This window comes from Urocitellus parryii, chromosome 5 (assembly GCF_045843805.1).
Source record: "Urocitellus parryii isolate mUroPar1 chromosome 5, mUroPar1.hap1, whole genome shotgun sequence".
NCBI classification, from domain to species: Eukaryota; Metazoa; Chordata; class Mammalia; order Rodentia; family Sciuridae; genus Urocitellus; species Urocitellus parryii.
The window spans coordinates 8,504,841-8,531,454 of NC_135535.1; the positions used below are offsets into that span (position 1 = coordinate 8,504,841).

The following is a 26,614-nucleotide window of genomic DNA, read 5'->3' on the forward strand; positions in this document are numbered from 1 at the left end:
CACACAAGACATTTAGATCTATTCAATGAATATTTATGGAGAGCTCAATTTGTGCCAAGCTCTGTACCAGGAGCTGAGACTCTGGGAGAGATAAGCCATGCTCCTTGCCTTCCCTGGGCCACAATCGACAGAACATGCCTTTTATTGCTCTTATCATTCTTGCAAGTAGGGCCCTTTGCCTGCCTTATCTGCCCTTGCCAGAATGACTTTATTCTGCTCCATACACTCAAATCCCTCACCTCTTCATCACCACCATTTGGCTCAGTTCCTACACTTTTGAAGATACCCTCTCAAATTAATGCTTTCTCACACTGTTCATGCCTTCACTCCCTTCCCTATGCTTTTTTACTCTGTAAGTCAGCATAGCTGAGCCCTAGGTGAGATTCCTAGCACAGAAAATAGCAGCAGCAGCAATCCAAAATCCAAAACAAAAACAAACTGCTGCTTATATAATGATTGTAATAAAAACCACATGTAGGAGGTTAAAGTGGAAAGACTGCTCGAGTCCAGGAGTTTGAGACCCTTCTCAAAAAAAAAAAAAAAAGTGTGTATGCACACAACAAAGAATAAATGATAAGAGAATTGAGCCACCCATAATTACTCATCCTGACAACTGTGCCATGTCCACATGAACACCTAGCATTCCACACAATCTCTTCTGTCATTTTTACAACTCCAATATTCAAAGTTCTACTCTTGGGCTGGGGTTGTGGCTCAGTGGTAGAGTGCTTGCCTACCACGTGTGAGGCGCTGGGTTCGATCCTCAGCACCACATAAAAATAAATACAATTAAGGTATTGTGTTGTACTACAACTTAAAGTTCTTTTAAAAAAATTAGCAGGTTTTTAACCAACATATAATTTTAATTTTTAGGAGAGGCAGAAAATATGAAACACGAGGACTTGTCACTGAAATAAATACATTGTAAAATTTTAGATTTTGAACAACTAATTGACTAAGTCATTCACAGCCTAAAGGAAAGGACAATAGTTCCTCCATAGGCTTGTCCTGGTGCATTTTGAAGAGGTGCATTTAAAGGTATCAGAGTCACTAAGCCATGCTGATCTAGCTGTGCAAGGTGGGATTTTCTTTTCACCCACAGATATGCCCTAGGGTTGGGTATGGTGAAGTGCTGAAAGAACCTTGTGCATCTGATCATGTGGGAAAGCCGCCTTTGCCTTTCAGATGCCCTTCCTCCTTGGGAGTGCTGCTTTATCTCTGAACTACACCACCCAAGCTCTACTGTACTCTGACAAAATGGGATGGGTGGCAAGTTGCCCTGCTTCATTATTAGAAGCTGTGTCTAAATTCAGAATAACCTGGACAAGTGAAAGTACCTAGGATCTTCCATTAGGCTTCATCCGTAACAGAAAATATGATTAAGAGGTTTCAGGCAGGAACCCAGTGGTCACCATACTTTTAGGAGTCATTCTGGGAGTTGTCCTACACTTGGCCCCGCTGGGCTGCTGTAGCGCAGAGGAGCATATGGTAATACAAGGTGGCAGGAGCAGAGAGAGTATTTTTTCTTTTTGTGGGGCTGGGGACCAAACCCAGGGCCTTGTATATGTGAGGCAAGTATTCTAACACTAACCTATGTCCCCTGGCCCCAGAAAGGCTATTCTAAATTTAAATCAATACTCAGGCAGATTAATTTTAAGAGGACAGTTGATGGTGGAAGCTGGAAATTAATTCCCCTAAACTACTAGAGTCAAGGACACCCTAAAGTCTTTGCTCACGCCTGCAAGTGATCTGGCCTCCTGGGAAGCAGAGCAGAGAGCAGATATTTGTCAAGTCACTTTGTCATCCAGAAGTATAGATTTCAGGTCTTCTCAATCATCTTTTTTTGTTTTTGTTGTTTGTTTGCATAGAATGGTATCTTCTTTACCAGTATAAATTCTAAATGTTGTCAGTCTAAATGCCGTCTAGTCAGAGATATGTTTTTTTTAAGTCTTTAAACTTTATTTTTAAATAACTGTTGCCTCGCTGTTTGAATTCTGCTTACAGCATGTCCCCCGCCCCCCTTCTAAAACAGCTAAGATTTGCCTGACAATTTGTGTGTGGGTGTGTACCCAGTACTGGGGACTGAACCCGAGCTTCCCACATGCTAGGTAAAGGCTCCACCACTAAGCTGCATGCATAATCCTTTTTATTTATCTTGAGACAGGGTTACCCAGACTGGCCTCAAACTTGTGATCCTCCTGTTTCAGTCTCCCCAGTTGCTGCAATTGCAAAAGAGAGCCTCCATGGCCAGCTCCAAAAAATTCCTGTTTTTTTTTTTTTTTGGTATTGGGGATTAAACCCAGAGGTGTTTTATCAGTGAGTCACATCCCCAGCCCTTTTTATTTTGAGACAGGGTCTCACCTAGTTGCTGAGGTTGGCCTGAAACTTGTGACTCTGCTGCCTCAGCCCCCTGAGTCACTAGGATTACAGGCATGTACACAGCTTAATGAAAGTGTACTATTCTATTTAAGTCACATGAAATTCTGATACTGGTAGAATTTTTATCAATTTGCTTTATAATTTTAGCTCTTTTTACTCCTCCTCTTCCTGTAATGGGTTTGAACTCAGGGGTGTTTTACCATTGAGCTACATCCCCAGTCCTTTTTTTGAGACAGGGTCTCACTAAGTTGCTGATGCTGGCCTTGAACTTGCAATCCTCCTGCCTCAGCCTCCTGAGTAGCTGAAATTATAGGGGTGCACTATTGCACCCAGCAAGCTTCTCACTTTTTAAGAGATTTTTATCAGTTGAATAAAACAATTCAATTTGTACATATTTTAATAGATTATAACCTCAGCCAGGTGTGGCAATTAGAATATTTATACTTACAACTGTCTTTTTAAAAATTCCCTGTGGAGTATACATGCATATATGAACATGGCATAATGAATCTCACTATTATGTATAATTATAATGTTCCAATAAAAAAAAAAATTCCTGGCAGGAGGAAAACATTTTGGCCTTTGTAAACATGCTGTCATAGAAGGCTGCTTTGGAACCAGAGGGGTTGGAACCCAACTCTGTTATGTACTAATTATGTGGTGAATCTAGGAAAACAAGCAAAACTTAAGAGCCTCAGATATTTCGATCTAACCTATAAAACAGGGATAAGAATATTTATCTACCTTGTATGGCCACTATTAAAATGAAGGGAAATGTAGGTCCAACCTCTACCACAGGCTTAGATCAGCAGATTTTTTAAAAGATAATCTTCATTATGAACACCATACCAGAACCATATCCAGGGATTGGCCCTTTGGTCTGAAGGTCCGGGAGCCCCACATTCAGTGCGTTGGGTACCATGTTGTCCAGATGTGGCTTGGGCCCAACAGGATGAGATGGCGAATGCTTCATGCTTGGCTGCCGCTGCTGCTGCTGCTGCTGCTGCTGGAGTGCACTCACCATTCGAGCCAGCTGGGAGAGCAGCAACCAGATCAAGAAGGACACAAAGGACAGGAAAGGAAGACCATAAGCCAACTGTATGCCATTCTACTCTGGGATCAGAGGGTAAGGCAGAGGCACCCCTCACACAGAGCACAGGGGACCCTTCCCATCCACGAACCTGCTGTTCTTGCTGCTGGCGCACTGCTTGAGAAATTTTTCTCTGGTTCTGCAGTAACTGCTGCTGTTGCTGCTGCTGTAGGAGAAGCTGACATGCCTATAAAACAAGGAGAGAAGAGAGGGAACCAAAGCATACTAAGATTAACTTTCAGAGAATACTATAAGGGCCTGTGCGCTGGCATGCAGGTCACCAAGTCAAAAGCATCAATAAAGAAGTACCACTACCTTTATCTTCAGTTTAGCTGATAGAACAACCTTTAAGGAAATGCAACAGTTTGCATAAAAGTTTGAACTATTGCTCTTCAAACATAAAAAGTGACAAAGATACATGAAGGAAATCAAAGTTAAAAGGAAAAAAAAAAAGCAAATAGCCTTTTTAGTTATTAAAGGAAAACCTACTACTTACCAACTGAAACTGGGGGATCTGTGGAAGCTGGCTCAGCATGGCAATTTGTTGAGGAGATAATTGGGGCCCCACATTGAAAAGACCTGGGTTCAGGCCACTGTTGGGAAACTGCTTGAGCATTGAGGCAGAAACCTAGCCAAATAAAACAAAAGGGAGGGGAAAGCCTCAGAATTTATCAAAACAAAACATTTATTTTTCTGTGAAAACACTCTTGATGCATTTAAGCAAATACTGCCAATGTTTTCCTTAAAAAATATTAGCAGGAAATATACCAAAGTGTTAACAACGATCATCTGTGAGCAGTGGGATTTTAAGGGCTTTTTAATTCTCAGAGTTTTCAATTTTCTACAAGAAAAATGATGAGTTTTACCATCAGGGAGACATCGGCAATAAAAATACCAACAACGATACGGCATTTGTGTAATTAAGAAATTACCAGTGGGGCTGGGGATGTGGCTCAAGCGGTAATGTGCGCTCGCCTGGCATGCGCGGGGCGCTGGGTTCGATCCTCAGCACCACATAAAAATCAAATAAAGATGTTGTGTCCACTGAAAACTGAAAAATCAATCTCTCTCTCTCCTCTCTCTTTAAAAAAAAAAAAAGAAAGAAATTACTAGTGGAGCGGCTGGAGTTGTGGCTCAGTGGTAGAGCACTTGCCTGGCATGTGTGAGGCCCTGGGTTCAATCCTTAGCACCACACGTAAATAAATAAATAAAATAAAAGATCCATTTACAACTAAAAAATATTTTTTGGGGAAAAAAAAAAAGAAATTACTAGTGGAAACATGCCTTCAAACAAAATACACCTGATTACACAGAAAGTAAATGCTTATGAGAGTCCTTCTATTACACAGTTAACAACAAAATATTAACTTGTAAAGAGACACTGGTGTTTCCACTCATGACTTCTGATAACCAAATAGAGCTGCAAAGAGCTCATGGAATAGAGCCTGAAGTTTAAGGCCCAGCTCCTTCCTTTCTCCTGACTTTCAGTAGTCAGGCTGGATTGCTGGAAGCTCTGGTGACAGGGAAAGGACTGCCTCCCACCTTTGGGCCACTTGTCTAAGAGTGTCTAATGTAAGCTGAAGTGAGTTTCTGCCATTTTCATCCAGGAAAGCGCCAGCTCAGTTGGACCATGTAAACCTAACACCTCTCCTCTGAGGGCAGGAAGCTCAAAGGTTTGACGCTAGCCAGGGGCAGAGGCACAGCTGTAATCCCAACTACTCAGGAGGTGGAGGCCGAGGATCACTTGAACAGCCTGGGCAATATAGTGAGACCCTCACCTCAAAATACAACAAGAAAAACAATCTAAACCAAGACCCTCATCTCAAAAGAAAACAACAACAGGCATGTATCCCAGCTCTGCCATCTCTAAGCTTTATGACATAGCAAGTAACTTATCTGACCTTTCTGAGACTCTCTTGCCTTATCTCCAAACAGGAATAACAACAACTTCGGTGGGTTGCTTGAAGATTTCAAGTTACTTAGAAATGTACTCCATAAATGTTCATATTATGCCACAAGATGGTTCTTTAAATGTTCAGAGGCAATGAACACAGATCCCTTCCATCTTACCTTCAGACTGAACATATTTCACTTCTTTCTCCTGCAGCTTACTACTTCTCAATGCACGGAGCAAAGCAGAAAGCCATTTTCTAGAGGGGGGTCTGACACCAAGCCAACCTGGCTACCCCTATCCATTCTGCCCAGAGTCAGGCTTTCAGTAACAATGTCTAGATCTCAGTTTCTCTGGTGATCGCCTCTGCACACCCAATTCAAATACTGAGTTCAATGTCAATTAAAATCTGCAATATTTTAAGATGTTCTGCTCCCTGGTATAGAATTTAGTATTTAACCCATGTAGCTTTTTGTTGTTTTGGTACTGGAGATTGAACCTAGGGGTTTCTCTACCTCTGAGCTACATTCCAGCCCTTTTTATTATTTATTTTGAGGAATGATCTCACCAACTTGCTGAGGCTACCTCAAACTTGTGATCCTCCTGCCTCAGCCTTCCAAGTCACTGGTATTACAAGTGTGTGTCACTGCACTCAGCAGCTGTTTTTTTTTTTTTTTTAAAGAGAGAGAGAATTTTAATATTTATTTTTTAGTTCTTGGCGGACACAACATCTTTGTTTTGTATGTGGTGCTGAGGATTGAACCCAGGCCGCACGCATGCCAGGCGAGCACGCTACCGCTTGAGCCACATCCCCAGCCCCAGCAGCTGGGTTTTGAAATTTTACTAATTTATTTTTGATCTGAGCGTAGGACCTTAGATTTATCTGTGTACACACAGTAGATGCTTGATAAATATCTATGAAATGAATGAGCCTCTATTATATATATATATTTTTTTTTTTGAGGGGGGGGAGAAAATTTTTTTAATATTTATTTTTTAGTATTCGGCGGACACAACATCTTTGTTGGTATGTGGTGCTGAGGATCGAACCTGGGCCGCACGCATGCCAGGCGACCGTGCTACCGCTTGAGCCACATCTCCAGCCCTCTATTATATTTTAAGTTGTTCAGATCACTCCACCCAATTCTTTTCTACCCTATTATTATTAAACTTATTCCCAGGCCCCAGCCTCCTACTGGCTCACTGATGAGAATGCAGAACTTGATAGAGATGAGGACTTTTTTACTAGTATGCTACTAAAAACTTCCTTCCAACCTAAAACTGATTTGTTTGTAAATAGCCATTTAGTAATTCACACAACTATTTTAGCATTTAGCCTGTGCTCTTCCATTTTGTCTAAAACAGAGAGAGAGCATGTCAACTGACCTTCTGAGGCGGAGAGGTACAACAACCTACCTCATTCTTATGATCGAATGCTTTTACCAATTAGTGAACGGAATGACAAGTTAAAACCTGGGCCATGTGTATGTGCCTATGGTCCCAGCTACTCAGGAGGCTGAGGCTGGAGGATCATTTACGCCCACTAGAGTTCCAGAACAGCCAGGATAATGCAGTGGAACCCTGCCTAGGGGGGAAAAAAATCCCCCAAACCCAACAACAAACCAAAAACCAAACCCCCCTTGGTAGCAAGCTGTGATTATTGGTTACTATCAGAGTTGCTCTCAAGCCGCTCCACCCACAGGGACACAGACCTTTTGGTTTGATCATTCTTCATTTTAGATTTCATATGGAGTTTTTTTGGGCAATGCTGGGGACTGAACTCAGGACCTTTCACATTCTAGGCAAGTACTCTATCACTGAGCTAATAAACCCTCATCCTCGAACATTCTTGTTCTTAACAGAAAAGACAAAAGTAATAAAATGTTACTTCTGTTTTGTAATAATTTTTTTTATATTTATTTTTTAGTTTTTGGTAGACACAACGTCTTTTTTTTTTTTTTTTATGTGGTGCTGAGGATCGAACCCAGCTCCCAGCACATGCCAGGCAAGCACGCTACGGCTTGAGCCACATCCCCAGCCCAAAAGTTTTTTTTTTTTTTTAATCTTTTTTTTTTTTTTTTTTTTTTTGTGGGATTCTTTTTTTTCTTTTTTGGAACTGGGGGTCGAACCCAAGGCTTTGCGAATGCAAGGCAGACGCTTGCCGCTGAGCTACATCCCAGCCCGTTTTGTAATAATGACGGGCATTATACAATTAGTCTAAGCAAGGATTCCTTTTCTAGTCACCAAATTGCACCAAACTAAACGCTGAAAGTTCTTTGAATCTTCCTTTTCTGTAGGCCTCAGCTTGTTTGTTTTAATCCTCCAACACTTACACATGTTCGTCCTTGTTTTCATCCTTACTTTCCATCTTCTGAAAATGCCCCTTTAAAAACTATCAAGAGGGGCTGGGGATGTGGCTCAAGTGGTAACGCGCTTGCCTGGCATGTGCGGGGCGCTGGGTTCAATCCTCAGTGCCACATAAAATAAAATAAAGATGTTGTGTCCATCGAAAACTGAAAAATAAATATTAAAAAATTCTTTCTCTCAAAAAAAAAAAACTATCAAAAAAACCCTATCATCTCTTTGTTATCACAATCAAAGTCATATTCCTCAGTTTCCTTTTGCTTTTAGGTCACTCTTTGCCACATTTTCAAGAATTTATGCCCATCTTTTCTTTGACCCTTTCTAGTGTAGAAACATCTGACCAAATTCAGGTTTTCTATAATTGGCTTATCAACTTTTTTTTTTTTTTAAACCAGGACCTCAGTCAAATGTACTTACTCTATCGATTCTATCACTTTGGAAAAAGCATTCTGGCTAAGAAAACTATACAGTTTTCCCAGTTGTTCCCTCTTCATCTTCGAAGAAATGTTGATGATGTCTAATATCAAGCATCACCATCCAATTTAAAAACTTGTCTGGCTGGGCATGGTGGCGCATGTCTGTAATCTCAGCAATTTGGGAGGTTAAGACAGGAGGATCACAAGTTCAAAGGCAGCCTTAGCAACTTAGTGAGATTCTAAGCAACTTAGCAAGACCCTGTCTCAAATAAATAAATAAAATTTTAAAAATGGCAGGCTGAGAATGCAGCCCAGTGGTTAAGCACCTCTGGGTTGAATTCCCAATACCAAAAATATATACATGCATACATACATACATACATATATACTTGTCTGACTTCCTATTTTGGACTTCTGGCAGATGTAAGCACAATATGAACATACTACTACTGTCCATCTTGTGTTTGCACCAGTTTTATGGCTAGCGTGTGGAACACACCCCTACACAATTATCCCTAAATAATAACTCTTCATCACCTCTCCTCTGAATTCACCCAAATGATAACCAGTGTAACTTAAGTCATTGTCTCTGACCTAATAATTCTATCCTCATTGTAATAAGAGTTGTCCTCCGCCCCTGGGGGATGAGAATAGATATTCCATGTGCTATCAAAATCATATTCCAAACCAGTCTCTTACAGTCTTATCCTACTATACCTCCAATACCCATGAAGTTCCACATACCGCTTTCTGTGTAAAGCTTAGTCATCAATTTGGCAACAGTAGTTGGTTAAATAGTGTTCCCCTAATATAAATTCATATTCATTTGGAAATTTAGGCTGTAACCTTATTTGGAAATAAGTCTTTATAGATGTAATCAAGTTTAGCAAAGGTTATAAGATGAGGGTGGACTATAATACAGTAACTAGTGTACTTATAAGAAGAGGGGACTCTGGATTTGGGAGGTGGGGGGGTAGGTAGAGAAAGCCATATAAAATATAGAGATAGCTGGGGGAAGAAGACCATGTGAATATGGAGACAGAGATGACGATGTCTACAAGCGAAGGGACACAGGAGTGCCAGTAACTCCCAGAAGCTAGGAGAGAGGCACCAGGACAGACTTTCTTCTCTCAGAGTCTCCAGCAAGAGCCAACTATGATATCACGTTGGTTTCAGATCCGAAGTCTCCAAAAGTAGCCAAGAATATACTTCTATTGTTTTAAGCCATTTCATTGGTAGTAATGTGTTGTGCTGGCCCTAGGAAATGAATATAGTACTGGTACAATTCTCTCGACCTCTGTGGCCCAATACATTCACTATTTCCTATGGCTAATGAGCACGTGAGACCTAAGAGTCTAAACTGAGACTTATTTTTAAGTGTAAAATACACATCAGATTTCAAAGAATGGGAGGGAGCAAAAATTTCAATAATAATATTAGGCATCAATTACATGTGAAAATGATAATTCTGGATATACAGTGTTAAAGAATATATATTACTAAAATCCTGCAGGTTTCTCTTTGTTTTTAAATGTGGCTATTGAAAAATTTAAAAATTTTAATCTATCATATTATTTCCAAATTCCTTCCAAGTACTATGATTTGTAGGAGCTCTCTTCTACTTGGTTTGTTGTTCAAACTGCTGGCCTTCAAAATAAATGGTACTTGTCTGAACTTTCATTTTCCTTTCCTTTGGTTTAAGCAGCTCCACTGAAGAAATCAGCTGGACTCTGATTAACCCACTACTCTTCAGTCTTGAAAATGGATACCATCTTTGGCCCAGAGCCAAGTATCCCCCACACCACCATTCCTTTTACTCAAAATTAGCACCATTCAAAGTACATATCCTAGAGAAACACATTCCAGAAGATAAATCTAAGAATATTCACAGCAGTTATAAGGCATGGTGGTACACACTTATAATCCCAGCAACTCAGGAGGCTGAGGCAGGAGGACAGCATGTTTGAGGCCAATCTCAGCAACTTAGTGAGACCCTGTATCAAAATAAAAAAGGACTGGGAATATGGCTCAGCAGTATAGTACTCCTGGGTTTAATCCCTTGTTCCAAGGAGTTGGAGAGGTGGGATTTTCACACAAGCACTGTTCCTAATAACAAACATCTATAAACAACCCAAATGTCTACCAACAGTAGTCAGTAGTAGAAAGATTAACAAATTATATTATACTCTTATCATGGAATATTATACAAACCATAACTAATCAAAAGAACATGGGAAAATCTTAGAAATAATGTCAAGTAAAAATAAGGGGGAGGGCTGGTGTTGTACCAGTGCCTAGTAGCAAGTGTGAGGCACTGGTTTCAAACCTCAGCACCACATTAAAAAGTAAATAAATAAAATACAGGTCTTAAAAAAAAAAAAAAAAAAAAAAAAACTAAGGCAGGGGAACAAGACAGAAAAAAAAAATAAGGGAGGGGCCTATATACTATACAATTAAAGTACAAAAAAGCAAAGGCAAGTTGAAACAAGACAATGTTTAATGATAGTTACAGAAAGACTAAAGAAAAGGATAGGAATGCTAACATGGGGCATTCTTATATTCAACTAGTACCACTGATGACTCTGGAGACTAGTGACACTTTTGAGGACTTCCTGTCTAGCCTTGCTCAACTACTCCCTTCTACAGGTTGCAGATGTGCCATATCCCTCCAAAGAATTACCCATGAACTGAGAGCAGCACCACTAAGTTCCTGGCGAATGACTGTTCATACCTGGGTTGCAGAGTAATTAAAGTGCAGGTTTGCACATTCCCATTGCAGGGAGATAATTACTCTGTTTTAAAAGCCCTTCAATCTCCAGCTGGGCTGGTGAAAGTAAAGCTCTTGTTGCAATCAACATGACATTTAACCAAGCACTACAGGTGCAAAATTTAAAGGTAAGACAAAAGCCTGCTAGAATGTTACTTTCTGCATATTTGAGTGACTGGAGGAAAATGACAACAGTAGAAACAATGAGGGCTGGAATACTGGTAACAAATCATTAGTTGGTTGTTTTGTGGTATTGGGGCCCCAACGGAGGGCCTCACACAAGATAGGCCAGTGCTATACCACTGACTGAGCTCATCCTTAGCACTGCAACAAATTTAAAGATGAGTTGTGAGTGTCTGCTGTGCATGCTTACATTAAATATTGGCTTCCCCTATGAAGTGGTCAAAATGGATATAGAATTTGATATTTATCAAAACTTTGAAAAATATACATGCACTTTGATCCCAAAACATCACTCTGGGCAAAGTTCCTTATATAAGGATTTCTCTGCAGCATTACTTATAATAATGAAAAATTAGAAACAATTTAATATTCAATATTGGGGGAAATGTACCTGATGAAATATCATTAAGACTGATCAACATGAGAGTGTAGCTCAGCGGCAGGGTCTGTGAAGTTCAAGGAAAGCCCTGGAGGTGGCACAATGTATGTAGCCCAGCAACTTGGGAGACTAAGGCAGGAAGATTATACATTCAAGGTCAAGGCAATTTAACAAGGCCCTGTCTCCAAATACAAATTAAAAAGGCTAGGAATATAGCTCATAGTAGAACACTTCCCTAGCATGTGTGAGGCCCAGGGTTTAATCCCTAGCATTACGGGAGAAAGAGGAAAAGGAAATGGGATGCCAGTGTTTGATTTACTTTTTTGTGGTGCTGGGCACTGAACCCAGGGCCTTACTTATGGTAGGCAAAGTGTTCTACCTCCAAACTCCATCTCCAGCTAGAGCCCTGTGTAACTTAAACTGGAGAAAGCAAGACAGGAATGAAGCAAGGTGGCAGGCAGGAGGCCCTTGCAGTAATCTAGGAGAGGAATGGTGGTGGCCTCATCAGGGGCCCTATGAATGGAGAAGGTAAGAACAGTCAGAATCTGGATAAAGTTCTTAAGGGGGGATCTGTAATGAACTAAATGTGACCCCTTGATGACTAGCTCTAAGGTCTTTGGCCTGAATACTTGCAGAATTGGTGCCCATTTACTTGGAAGATGAGGAAATTTTTGAATGGTATCTAGGGTAGGATTGAAGTTCTGTTTGGATGTGTTAATGTGAAGTACTGGTAAGCATCCCACTGGTGATGCAAGCCGTCCCTGGAGTTGAGAAAAAAGATGTGAGCTGTAGACACAATTTTGGTACTCAGTATTTCAAGTGACTCCACTGTGTGACATCACCTAGTGGTGGCTGAAGATGGTGAGCAGAAGAGGTTGGAGAACTGAGGATCAGACATTCTGATAATTAAATATTGGGAAAGTGAGGAGGAACTTGTAAAAGAGATAGAGGAGATTTAGATACAGAGCCAATACAGAACATGCCCACAATATTTTTCACCTGGAAAACCCTCCCCCACCCTACATTTTATCTATAACAGCAAAAGTCAAAATTTAGGGTGCACATATACATCACTTGGAGGTAACCAGGTCCCAAAGCCCAAGATAGGCAAAAATAGCAGCCCAGATACTGATTATAAACCAGGCTGACAATGACAAAGGTTGGCCTATACGACAAGCCCCAAATACCTGAAAAAGGCAAACTAAATTTTGCCAAATTTTGTCCCAATTTCTCTGTCTAGTTTCTTCTTATTCTAATCTAGATAGCATGCATGAGTATACATATGCTTCAACCAGCTTAAACTAATTATTCAAACAAATTGCACTTCCCCAAACATGCTACATTGTACTGGATATCATTTCCCTCTGCACAAAGGCTCCTGTAGCCTGGAAGGTCTCTTTAATCTGACTGTGCCCAGAAAACTGACTCATTCTTCAAGATTCATTTTTAAATGTCACTGATAGTGCGAAGTCTCACCAGATTCCCCAAACACCATTAAACATTGCTATATGACATTTATCAGACTGACTATCTGCTAGTGATTTTACCATCAGAGGAGTGTGTGGGAGACTGACACAAATCCCTCACCTACATTCCTCTTTTCCCCAAAACCAAACTGCACAGCTCCCATGAAGAAATAGACCTGCAGACTTCCTATGGTATCGAAATGACTATACCCTACACAGAGCTACTCGATGAGTTAGATTTTAGCCCAGGAATTTCTGCCTCTTCATCAGTTCTAGAACTCCCCCACCCCAAGCATCTACATAGATTTTTGGAATATGGTTCCTCAAAATTCCTAAGAAAAACCCAGCAGTCTGACAGTGCTTCTGTTTATCTAAAGCTGAATCCTTGAGGGCAACCAGCTTCTGAAGGTTGTTACGTCAGAAATCATTAAGTAGTTTTAGTTACATGTGATTTCATTAGAAAATTAGAAGATTCAAAAGGAATAATAATACTTCTCAGGTGGGGGTTGTGGCTCAGTGGTAGAGTGCTCACCTGGCACATGTAAGGACCTGGATTCAATCCTCAACACCACATAAAAATAAATGAAAATAAAGATAATGTGTCCAACTACAATTAAAAAAATATACATTTTTTTAAAAAAATACTTCTCAGGGCTGGGGATGTGGCTCAAGCGGTAGTGTGCTCGCCTGGTGTGCATGCGACCTGGTTTCGATCCTCAGCACCACATACAAACAAAGATGTCGTGTCCACCAAAAACTAAAAAAAAGTAAATATTAAAAAAAATTCAAAAAAAAAAACAAACCAAAACTTCTCATGCAAAAACACCTACTTTGTTCATATGCATGATGCTATAAAAAGGAGGTTTGATATATTGTCCCCAAAATCTTGAACCCAGCCCCAGCATGTGGCTTTTCCCCATTTTGACTGGCAACTATTTTATTCCTTTTACAATCACAAACCAGTTTATTAATAACTAGTAATAACTGTTAAGAACAGTTTTTGATTTTGAACTGTGAACCAAAGTTGCTCACCTGGGGGGAGATAAACTGGGGAGGCACTTGCGCCCGGAGACTAGGAGAAGAACTCAGCGGCTGCACTGGTGTATGCAGGCCTCTCGATTGTGCTGTGCTGTTTCCAAATAAACCATGATTGCCGCCCTAGGGACAGAACAGCACCAGTAAGACTTTTTGTTAACATGAGAAAACACAAGTAAGAAGCAGTTCGGGCTTCTACCTCTCAAAAAGAATCATGATCTGTGCCCCATGGACTCACACTCATCGGGGAGTGCTGGGCAACATTACTCAAATCAAGTTATGAGCAAACCAGTCACCATCTGTGCAGGATGAGAAACAACACAAACTGAAGGGCCAAATTGAGCCAAGTGCTGGAAGCAGCACTACATTCTTTTATTGAAAGGTACAGGCAATATAAGATTAAATTACTTAATTTTTAAAGAGTCAGATTACCCAATTTATTCTCAAACCTTATAATCTGAGATCCATCTTAAAAGACACCAGAATAGAAAGACACGCTTATTAGTAGTTATCAGTTGTAAAAATCACACCATGATTCCTCTTCTCTGAATTGCTGAACCACATAATTGCTGCCATGTAATACAGTAAGCTGCATGCCACGAGGACATGCTCAATCTCCAAAGGCCCTTCCCTGTCCTGGATCTGCTCCACCCCTTCTTTGCTAGTTGAGGAAACGTTAATCACACAGTGAGATCAAAAAGAAAGAAAGGGGAAAAGTAAAAATCATTCTAGGGATACCAAGCAAACATTACTCACCTGTAACTTCTCATTCAAATGTATAAATCTCAAGTCTAGTTAAAAATCAGTTCAGTTCCCCGGTTTTTGGAAGACACCTCCCCAAGCACATCTCCCCTGTTACAATGACAGCTAGAGACAGCTGCACTGTGCCTTTCTAACTTGTTTTTAGCTAAAGGAAAGTCCTTCAGCAAAAAAACAGTGTTTTATAATCTGACATTGTTCCTCTGCCTGAGATTCTTCTCTACCCCATCTTCACTTGGCCCCCTCAAGATGCAACTCAGAAGGTCATCCTTGTCAAGGATGGCTTTCCCAAGACTTTCCTCATTCCACAGGCAAAGCAACTGAGCTCACCTCTAGATTAACAAACACTGAAACTTTGATGACACCACTTAACAAACTGTGTTAAAACAATTATTTTTCCATTCTGTCTTTCTACCACCAACTTAATCCTTCCCTCTTTGCATTCCCAGAACTCATTAAAGCCCTGGTCTGTAGGTCGCATACATCATTTGCAAACATCCATGAACCACTAATTTATCCCACTGATTATCTTCAGCAAAGAAAGAGGCACCACTGCTTGCACAGCTTATGCTGAGTGTACAAACTCTGAACTAAAGCCCCCACCTTTAGCTTACCACAGGGATAAAGCAATTTTCAAGAATTTTGCAATAGAATCATTAAGTTCTAGAACACTAAAGATACTTTGATGGTTTAATGATTCAAGAACAGATTAAGGGACTGCTACAGGTAAATTAATGAACTTAAAAGCATTGAAAATAAGAATGATCATAAAAATAAAGTAGAAATGGCAATTAAAACCTGTGTGTCTCATTAAAAAAAAAATCAAAGATCCACCATAAATTTTGTTTCCAAAAAGTTCTAGAAGCTTTGGGCTAGGGTTGTAGCTCAGCGGTAGAGCACTCGCCTAGCATATGCAAGGACCTGGCTTCATTCCTTAGCACCACATAAAAAATAAATAAAGCGAACATAATGTGTCCAATTACAACTAAAAAATAAATTTAAAAAAAAAATTCTAGAAGCTCTAATATTTCCACTCCTCCTGATTACTCACTAAACTGTCACTTTAAGGTTAAACACATCAGCTTTAACTTTTCTCAGATGACAGCTTGGCTACCAATCATCCCTGAGAATATTATCTCACCAAGAATAGTGTGCTATGATCATTCTCATATTTTACTCTCAAGGTAATTACCTTGCCACTAAATATCATTTATTCACGATCAATTGTTGAATGGTAGTTATCGTCTTTCCCAGAATCCATGTTTTGGCAAAAATGAAACAATTTTATGAAGGGTTTTTTGGTGGTGGTGGTGGTGGTTTTGCCAGGGTGAGGGTGCTGCCAGGACTTTATGAATGCATTCTACCACTGAGCTACATCCTCAGCCCCTGGGAGTGACCTGTTAGAGACAGGGTCTTGCTGTGCTGTGCAGGGTAGCCTTGTACTCCTGTGCTCAAGCAATCCTGCTGCCTGAGAATCCCAACTAGCAGGGACTACAGGCATGTGCCACTCTATCTGGCTTGGGGTCAGTTTAAATTTCAACCTTCCCTTCGATAAGGGAAAAAGAATCTGTATCTGTAAGTTTTGGTAAAATCAAGCCCCTACTTTCCTTTTTCCAGGAGACAAGACTCTACCTTTTCCATTAGGGATCTCTAAAGCTATACATAAAACATTGATATATCTGAAATGGAAAATAGTAGTCAATCAAAAATGCCTTCCCTCTACCTTAATAAGGAATCTTGTCACCACAGTGCTTATTTTCTTGGCTTGGATTTGCTGTTGTACACAGTGATGTATTAGGGAAATCCTATTTATCTGGCCTTTTAAAAAATTAAATTTAGAAATTAAGACAACAGTATTCCAAATCTTGTATGTATGCTATCATTGCTTTATCTGGCTATCACTAAAGTTTTGACTGTTGTATGTGAGGCTTCAAAGACAACTGGAGTCCTCATAATTATTGGTAATATGTGCTTTAACCCCAGTGTTCAACTCAGGAAAGTCTATTAATTTAAAACAAAAGCAGCAAGCTGATTGAAATCTTATGTAACTTGGAAAATAAAAACCTTGAATTTTACTTTTAATTATGAAGTATATTCAATTAACTCTGAATGAGGATAGCCTGAGAAGACCTAGAGCAAGGGGCTGCTCCAGGTCCAATGAAACTGCTTTATTTGGACAGAACATGTGCACCAAGGTGGGCAACAACGGACTTTGTAGCAATGCACAAACTACAAAAACAAGGAGGAATGAATGATCTTTTCGTAAAGTCCAGGGCCAAACTAGTTTGGATGGTCTATTATGCTCAAGAGTATGTACTAACAGCTTCTGATAATTATGCAATCTTAGACCACATTTATCATCAGCATTAACCAAGAATATTATGAAAATTTTACATTTTCTACATCAACTCAAAATATAAGAGTAATATATATCCATATCCTCTGTGGAAACATAAAAACAGTGAAAAATAAAGGAAGAAAACAAAAATTTACTTATGATTCCCAGTCCAGATATAACCAATCTGAACACATGGACACAGTATAATCCTCATTTCAAAACGTGCCAGGGCAACAACTGGACATAAATGCCTAGGAGCACCCAGACTATGGTCTAAGAAGAACTGCTTTATGTCAGCCTTCAATGTTTATATGATAGTCATACAGAATACAACTAATAATTACACACTGTAATCAATGTCCTCCTATGACACCCTGGGGTAAAGGACACAGTGATAGTAGGGGGTCCCAGAGTGATAGCTAGTGAGATTCCTGCTAGAGTTATTGTTGCAAAGACACTGTTGCTCCAAATCCCTGGCTTTCTCCAGAGACTACAACAGACTGTGGAGTGACAAGAATCCTGCTGTGCCCCCTCAGGCCTGAGAGAGCCAGAAGGCAGCAGGTTACCAGCCCTTCCCTTCCCTGGAGGACATCCAGGTGCAATCCTACCTAGCAAGGGGCTGTTTAGGTTCAAAGAAGCCACCACATCTGAGAAAGAGCTCTTCTTTTGGGTAATTATTGTATTTTAAACTTAAAGACATGACATTTTAGGATGCTGTAGCCCTCAAAAAAGAATCTTACTAGTTTTGCTGTTATTTTTTGATTAGCAGGCATATTAAATTGAAAAGACCCCCAAAGTATTACTTGTTATCCAATCTAATACTAAAAATAGCACATATTGCTAACTTAGATCATATAAGGTATTTACGGTGGCCTCATTAACATTTTCCCATCAGTTATCAGTTAACTTATTAAATGTGAATTCATGAGCAAAAATGAGAAATCAAATTTTTAAAAAGGTTTAAAATAAAATCTATGTTGAGAAACATGGAGAGAGATGGGTTCTATGGGATCTAAGATCTAAAACCTACACTTAGTATCATTCTGTGCATTCAGTAATCAACAAATTTCCCAGAGACAGACAAATGATGCAATAAACTGCAGACCAGGGCCAAGGCGAGGCCATAGCCAAGCAGTTACAAATTTGAGAGGCCTCCTTACTTGTCTAGCAGCGAAGTTTTGGGGGTTGAGCCCTGTGCCGATTGCTCCAAGGCTGACGTTGGGTAGTGTGGAACCAGAGGGAGACAGCTTGTAGCTGGGAGAAGGGGAGAAGGGAGAGCAGGGAGCCTCATCCCCAAGGCACCCATCTTGATTGGAGAAAGGCAAAGTCAGCTGAAAGGTAGTAGGAGTTAGCCAATCACAATGAGTGTTGGTTAGTGAAGCAACAGAATGCAAGAAGGGAAAGAGAGAGACACTAGGAATAAACAAAGTGAGAGCGTATTAGCAATAACCCAGGATGGAATCTGGATAATAATCTGGATAATCACCATCACACTTTGCCCAACAGATACTGTCATCCTCTTTGAAACAGTTTTCTTTTCACATTCTGTCCACTGTATTAGATAAATGTTGCCAGACACTTATTTTTTTTCTGCATCTAATATTGATTCCTCTCACTGTGTGGCTCCTTTAATAGAAGCCAGGGTAATCTTCTTTAGAAGTATGTTGCTGCCTGGACCAGCATCAGTGATGTCAAAAAGGTGCCAGATCTAAACATTTTTGTCTTAACTGCTTTATGAAGACCAGGAGCACTGCAAATTGGTGTTTTGAAACAAGGAACAATGTTTTCCTTTAGAAATGTTAAAAATTAAAAAAAAAATAGATAAAAATTATTTGACTCCATCAGATAGTTGAGAATTTGAAAAGTACACCACTGTTACTAAATACAAACTACTAGGAAAGTGAGAAAGAAAAAGAGTTCTTTCAAAACTGAAGGCAAGGCCTTAGGAAATACAAGTATTTGCACAATACCCAAAATGTATTTTGTAGTTGCAGAGCAGAAGGGGGGAAAATAATTCAGAATAAATTTATCTCTAAAATTTCCTCTACATGCTTTGAGTGTGTATTACCCATCAAACTTCATGAATATTTCAAAACCTAGATCTTGGTCACAATACTCGCATGCTAAAGACAGACCTTTTAGATCCTGCCCAATCACCTATTCTCAGGTCACCACTTCAATGCAGGTGATGTTTTGTGCTTTACTCATTGAGTCCAGAATCAGTTATCAAAATCTGACAATGGGAACCAAACCAGTTCTCTTGAATTATTATCTTAAAGAATTCAACTCACCTTCTCAAAATAAGGCCCACTATCTGTGGTTCCCATGTCTTTGGAATTAGGTGGACGGAACCCAGATCGATCCTTCCTCATGATATCATTAAAATCCCCGAGATTCATTGCTCGCTTGTCCACATCAAATTTCTTATCTGAAAGGACATAAACAGAGTGAAAATTTCAAGAACCAAGAGAGACCCACCCACCTTGCTCTCTGGGGTGCTGGGTATAACCTCTATCTGCTCCTTGGGGAAAAGATCAGGAGAGATCTCACTGGGATAATCTGTTGGGTTTTGTCCCCAGAACACATGTGGGTTCTTTACTAGAAGCAACACAAGACACAAGACATGTATCTGCTGCAGCTTGTCTTCCAGGGAGAACAGAAAGAGAGCCTTAGGGCTAACCCAGTACAAATCTGGCTAAGAAAATATTTAGATGGTTATTGATGTGTTTAATGAATACATCTTGCTCATAAATTTGTGTTTCTCAGTGAGAGAAACTGTTTTTGCTTTTTTAGCATCTGGTAGATAAATGATGAAGTTGTGAAATACAGTTATAGGGGGAAATGTCAAAGAGGCCCAACGGTTGCTTTGAAATTTAAAGTTTGAGAGCTGCATACAGTCAAAAGCATCCGTGTCACCTGCAAAATGCAATCTCCTAAATGGACCAATCTCTCCCATTTTCCCCTCATAACTCTATAAATTCGCTATTATATATCAGAGCTCCACACTACATACTTCCCTTACTACCCAGGATTGTTTTCTTTTTGTCTTAGTTTAAGTTCCTCAGGGTGAGTAATAGCATTACTAAGAAAATCCCACAGATTTTCAGATAGGGCTGACACTATAAGCTCTCAAACTGCAATGGAAGAGTATGTCAGTAATGAAAACAGCAACTGAGGCCCAAGTCTAGCAGCACCACAGATATCAGGATATTGTTACCTCTCTTGAAAAACTGGGAGATGTGGCACAACCCAGCCTGCAGTCCTCTGTAACACCAATGCTTGGAATGAAGAGCAAGGCTGATTTTTAGGTGGACTCTTCCTCTCCACAGTTAACTGACAACTACCATGTCCTACTTTCTTACAGGGGGCACACATCACTTCTTTGCATTTGTTCCTGCTCTTGCCATGTGAGTTTTCAACTTCTACCTAGTGTTTTATGTGGTATCTTATACAGAGTAAGCATTTAATAAATGTCCATTGAACTGCCCCATCCCAAGTTAACACGGCAGGAGATCCCAGTGGCACATCATTAACACCAGTACATTCCAATCCTTGGTGAACTGATACACACCTACAGACAAATCCATTTTGCTGCCTGGATTATCGTCAGTTTGACTCTGAAAATTCAAATAAAAACAGATGAGAGAAAATTAAGGGTGCACATGTAAATTAGGGAAGAAGTAGCATTATTCATGTGAAAGCCACATCTTATCAGGGACACTATACAAATGAACTTTACACTGGAACGAAGACCTTAACATTTTAACATGCTAATTTGATTGCTGCTGGTGTCTGTAATTCTTAAAATTCAATTTTCACATATGATCAGCCTCCTACACCTATGGACAGAGAAATGGCTAGACAGCTGCAGGGAGAAATAAACCCGTCCTCAAGTTCCAGTCAGCCCCGGATCAAATTCCATGAGTGGCAGCCAAACGATGACGACTGAAAAGGTGTAGCCAAGTCATTTATCTGTTGGCAATCAGGTCAGGTGTCCCCACAATGTTCTCAAGAAATAAGGAAACTAGAAATCCACAAGAATTCCCTACATAATTAATCCCTGTAGTTCTTCTAGGTATTTTGTTGTTCTCTTTTTAAAATTAAAATATAAAAACTGACACAATAGTGTTAGGGAAAACTGTGTGAACTTAAGTTGTTTGCCATTTTCTTCCCCAAGGAAAAGGACACAAAGATAGCAAATTGAAGCCCTCATCTTTAAATGTTGAAGTATATCATTAAGAATAAAAGAACAGAAAGCAAATATAGTATAATTCAAAACATCAAAAACACTGCTTAATTAGCTTCTAAATTTGTATTATTATATGATAATGTGGCAATAGATTTAAAATTCATACTAAACCTAAAATTTGGGATACATTATACATATGAGAAAAGTAAAACTTACCAGCAATCCCATATTTGAAAACTGTTTGGCAAGAGGATTCATCCATGAATCATTGTTTCCTCCTTTTAGTGAGCACTACAGAAATGAAATATGTAACCTCAGAACTGCATAATTTATCTCCCCCTCCTGGATTTCGAAAGTATACACTGAAAACGTAGAACCAAGAGTTTAACTCTGTGAACCCTATTTCTCTAAATTACTTTGGTATTTTAATGTTAGTTTAAATGATTAATAAGATCTCATTCTGTTTTCATTCTTTCTCTACTTATCACCCCGAACTAGAAGTAACTAGAGAGACATAAGGTACTTTTAATTTTTAAAATGTAAAGAAGTTATAAAATGTGATTTCCGAGCACTACCACTTCCACTTTCAGTGGGTTGCTCTTCTTGTGACTCAAGCTGGTTTGTATTACGGAAAAATAAAGAGCTGATACTGGTGCACATCAGCTTTCATTTGGAAGGAGCCTACTTAAACAGGACATCCATACAGAGGTGTGGATGCAATGAGAACAACGATGTAGTACCTCATCTATTTCACAGCACAAAGGACATTTGTTCGCAGTCGGAAAGAGGACTGGTATAAGACACCATCACCTATCTTCTGGGCAAATAAGTTGTTTGTTAATGGGATCAGGAAGACTCTCCTGAACAAGGCACCAGTCATCAGCTCACTTCCACTTCTGGAAAGAAGACAGGTGGAACTGTGATGGGAATTTGGCAGGATGGAGTCCATGTTATGGCTTGCATCTAGTACTGTTTCCCCCTACAAAGGTCATGTGTTAACAATGCAGCAACATTCAGAGGAGCTGTAACCTCATCAGTGGATTAATCCATTTGATGAAGTAATAATTTGAATGGACTACTGGATATCTGAGACAGGTGGGTATGGCTAGAGGAGGTAGGTCATTGGGCTTGTGCCCTTAGGGATCACATCTTGTCATTGTTGTCACTTCCTGGTTGCCATGAGCTGGGCAGCTTTCTGCCACCATACCCTTCCACCATGATGCTTTGTCTCACCTCAGGCCCAGGAATGGAGGTGACTGACTATGGATGGAGACTCTAAAACCGTAAGCCAAAATAAACTTTCTTCCACTGAGTTGTTCTTATCATGTATTTTAGTTACAGTGACCAAAAACTAACTAAAACAGTTTATATTAATATAATTAATACTAATAGTGTGCTCTATAGGTAAAAATTATGTGTTGTGATATCTGTCATATTTATAGGTTTCGAGGTCCAAAAGTCCTCCCTGGAGGGAAAGGGGGAAGTTATTTTTGTTTTTTAAAAAATTTTTTCATTTAGTTGTAGATGGACACAATACCTTTATTTTATTTGTTTATTTTTATATGGTGCCAGGGACTGAACCTAGTGCCTCACATATGCTAGGCAAGCAAGCACTCTACCACTGAGCGACAACCCCAGCCCTGAAGTTGTTTTTTAACAGGTGAAAGGTTTTAGTTTTGTAAGATAAAAACAATGTTGTTTTGATGGTAGCCCAATGGCATGAACATAATTAATGCCACTGAACTGCACACTTAAAATGGTTAAGATGATAAATGTTATGTGTACTTTACCACAATTTTTCAAAAAAGGTCCTCAGAATGAAAGTCTCAGAATCACTGGCATAGGAGCTGAAGCACCCAACTTCCATTTAACTCAATTAAATAAATCTTGGTTGTCACCTGAGTAGGGCATTCATTAGGATTAGGGTTAGGGTCAGGGTTAGGGTTCTAAGACGAATTCTCCTTTGGCCATCTGTTAATGACCAAAATGCTGCCAAAGCAGACTAGAGAACATAAAGGTATAAAGATGCTGAAAAGATTACCAAATAATTTCTTTTGTGATGGGAGTAGGAAATAAAAGTCATTTAAAAAGGGAAAACATAAGGAATTATATGAATAAAATGTCTCCAATAGAAACAAACTGTCTTCTCCTGCTACAGAAGAAACTCAAGGTATTTAACTAAATCAATATTTCATAGGCAAAGGGATAAAGGCCACCAGAAGGTCTTCTAAGATAGCATCAGGTATTTGAAACCTGGGAGAATATTAACTGTGAAGTGTTTCACAGGGCAACAGTGCTCTCAGATTGAAAATCAGTATATGCTTATTTCTGTCATTTTTCGTGTGTGTAGAGAGAGAAAAAAAAAAAAAAGGAGAACCCTACTGCCAAGGCAATGGTTTAGGTGAAAAGACTACTGTTCTAGATTAAAAACCAAAGCCCTAGAGCTAGGGGTACAACTGAACAACTGAGTGGTAGAGTGTTTGTCTAGCATGCACAGGGCCCTGGGCTCCAAACAGCACTGCAAATAAACAAACAACCTCATTAAACTATGCAAATCCAAGGAGAAATTAAGTTGTTATAAGATACAGAAAGTGAAAAGTTTAGAAGTCAGCCTGGTAGAGGATGTAGAGAAATCACCTAGTTGCTATATAACAAGAGCACACAATGGTACTTTGATTAGAAGGTTCTGGGTTTTGGGCTTTCCCCAGTCAGGTAAAACTACTACAAGACTTCCTGGAGAAGCCAGTGTTATCTTGCTTGAGTTTCTCTTGTATATCTCCATTGCACTTTACTTAAGAACTTCTTTGGCTTTTTAATGTCAATGCATAAAATATTTTTAAGACATGCTTGGAGAGTTTCCAACACATTGTTATTATGGGGAAACCAAAAATGGAAGATGACCTTACATCTTAGCAAACTTCTTTGTACCCACAGCAACAGTTCTATAGTGCAAGGTTTCAAGGTCACAGGGAAGAAGAACAGGGATAAATAGGAAACAGTTACCAGTTTTTTAGGAAATATTTCCCCTTACTTAAGACCTCTGAGACTCTAGTTCCCTCACTCCTTCCATTAACACATTCTCAGTTCTGCATTCTTCTGCCTTCTAAGAATGAGTAAGCAAGTGCAAATATTTCTGAAGGACTACCTTCATTTGTTTCTTTCCTCCTTGTCCCCAGCTTGCGGAGTTGTGGGAGGACGCACTTCCCTGAGAGCCGGTGGTGTTCCAGACTCCTCCATCATCCTCCTCTTCCCAGCTGGGATGGCGAGTTCCTGTGACTGGCCCATCACTCTCCCCCCAGCCATCTTGCATAGATTTGGAATCTTTTAAGAAAAAAAAATGAATCAGGTGTTTGTAACGACCAAAAAATTATATATGTAGCCGGGCATGGTGGCACATGCCTGTAATTCCAGTGACTCCAGAGGCTGAATTAGGAGGATTGCAAGTTTGAAACCAGCCTCAACAACTTATCAAGACTCTCAGCAACTTAGCAAGGGCTGGGGATAAAGTACCCCTAGGTTCAATTCCCAGTAACCCCCCTAACCTGTCCTCCCCAAAAAGGAGGTATAAAATGTGGAATGTGGAGGATAGAGGGAAGGGGAGAAAGACAACAGAAAAATCAAAGAGGGCTGTGAAGTTCAAAAGGACAGGGCCTCAATATTCCATCTATTCTATCAACATCTACACACGTGTGTGTGTGTGTGTTTGTGGGTGTGTTTCATTGCTGGGGATTAAACCCAGGGCCTCACATACTCTAGGCAAGTGATATCCCCTTTAAACAAGATCTTTAACTTGAAGATTGAGATAAAACCTTAATCTCCCTCTAAAAATACTGTATGCAATTAGATTAGCCTATTTAGATTTCACCCACATCCTTCTTTTGTGCACTTAGCTTCATGTGAAGTGTAGAGCCAAAAACTGGCTCTTCTAGTTCCTTCTTCAAATGACTACTGCCATCCCCTGGGGCCAGGCCCATGACAGCTAGACAGTTGATTTCTTCTAATTGCGGCATTTCATGCCCCCAGGAGGCCCAGGTGAATGCCAAAGGGGTTTTCTGTCAGGGTAGCAAGAGGCAGGCCTGCTGCTGGTCATTCAGTGATAACCAGAACTGTGTTCTCTGCATAAGGGGTTATTAATTTACATAATCCTGCATTACATTTATATTATGGATTATACCATATAAACACAGGCTTCATACCACATACTGTCAAGCAGTCAGAATCTAAATATAAAAAATACACTGCCCGCCCTATGCAGTGATGCACGCCTATAATCCCAGTGGCTGGGGAAGCTGAGGTGGGAGGATTGAAAGTTCAAAGCCAGCCTCAGCAACTTAGGAAGCTGTAAGCAACTTAGTGAGACCCTGTCTCTAAAGAAAATATAAAAGGAGCTGGGGATGTGGCTCAGTGGTTGAGTACTGGGGTTCAATTCCCAGTACCAAAAAAAAAAAAAAAAAAAAGTCCTTGTATAAAAATGAAAACACAGGTGAACTCTTCTTTTAGAGAAAAGAGCTTAACTTTTAACATGATATTCCATAGCATGTTTTAAAAGAATGCTTTAAAAAATAATATTTCTTAGAAAAAAAGGGGGAGTGCATACAAGTAGGGAGAGCTGGGGTGCAGCTCAGGGCTACAGTATTAGCATGCAGCAGGCTCTGGGTTCCATCTCCAGCATCAACGGGATGGGGCTCTGATTTTAAATCACAGAACTTATAATATCAAACTTAAGGCATCCAGAGGCTAGAGAAATCACAGATGAACTATTAGCATCACCTGGAGGCTCTAACTCTCCCTCTGTGCATTGCACATTCAAATCACCCAGTAAGAGGACATGAACTGTAACTACAGATGCTCCTGAGAAGAAGACATTACAGAACATGGAAAAAGAAGGTTTGTGATGGAATAAAGGGATTCTTAAGATTGGAAAATCACAAAAAATCCTGAAGGTCCTGTTGAAAGGTCTGTGTTGAGGGTCTGGTAAGCAATGTGGATCTATTTCAAGTCTACGGGGTGACATATCCCACGACGACAACTGACCTCATAGTTAAAAACAGGAGAACAAAGTCTTCACAAAGTTTGGGATATCTATGAAGCTGAGGAGATTCGGGAGATCTTTGCTTTTGTTTTTGCAGCAACAGAGATTGAGCTCAGGTACGCTGTGCCCTTGAGCCACATACACGGCCATTTTTATTTTGTGACAGGGTCTTGGTAAGTTGCTGAGGCTGGCCTTGAACTTGCCAGCTTCCTACCTCCCAAGTTGCTGGGATTACAGGCATACATTGCCATGCCTGGCAGGAAGTTATTTAGGCACAAATGTGAATTTCTAGAATAAAACTAATATTCTTTTCAAGGCACTGTAAA

At 39.9% G+C, this 26,614-nt stretch overlaps 1 protein-coding gene across 1 annotated transcript in view; it reads right to left on the reverse strand.

Moving 5' to 3' along the window:
- Tnrc6b (trinucleotide repeat containing adaptor 6B) overlaps positions 1 to 26,614 on the reverse strand; it is a 186,935-nt gene that overhangs the window by 18,044 nt on the left and 142,277 nt on the right. The window contains exons 10-17 of the mRNA XM_077798936.1: positions 24,402 to 24,577; positions 21,473 to 21,547; positions 20,639 to 20,684; positions 19,359 to 19,495; positions 13,968 to 14,093; positions 3,966 to 4,097; positions 3,561 to 3,656; positions 3,229 to 3,412 (exon numbers count right to left, since the gene is read on the reverse strand). Of these exons, the coding sequence (XP_077655062.1) occupies positions 3,229 to 3,412; positions 3,561 to 3,656; positions 3,966 to 4,097; positions 13,968 to 14,093; positions 19,359 to 19,495; positions 20,639 to 20,684; positions 21,473 to 21,547; positions 24,402 to 24,577 (972 nt within the window). The remainder of the gene's footprint in view (positions 1 to 3,228; positions 3,413 to 3,560; positions 3,657 to 3,965; positions 4,098 to 13,967; positions 14,094 to 19,358; positions 19,496 to 20,638; positions 20,685 to 21,472; positions 21,548 to 24,401; positions 24,578 to 26,614) is intronic.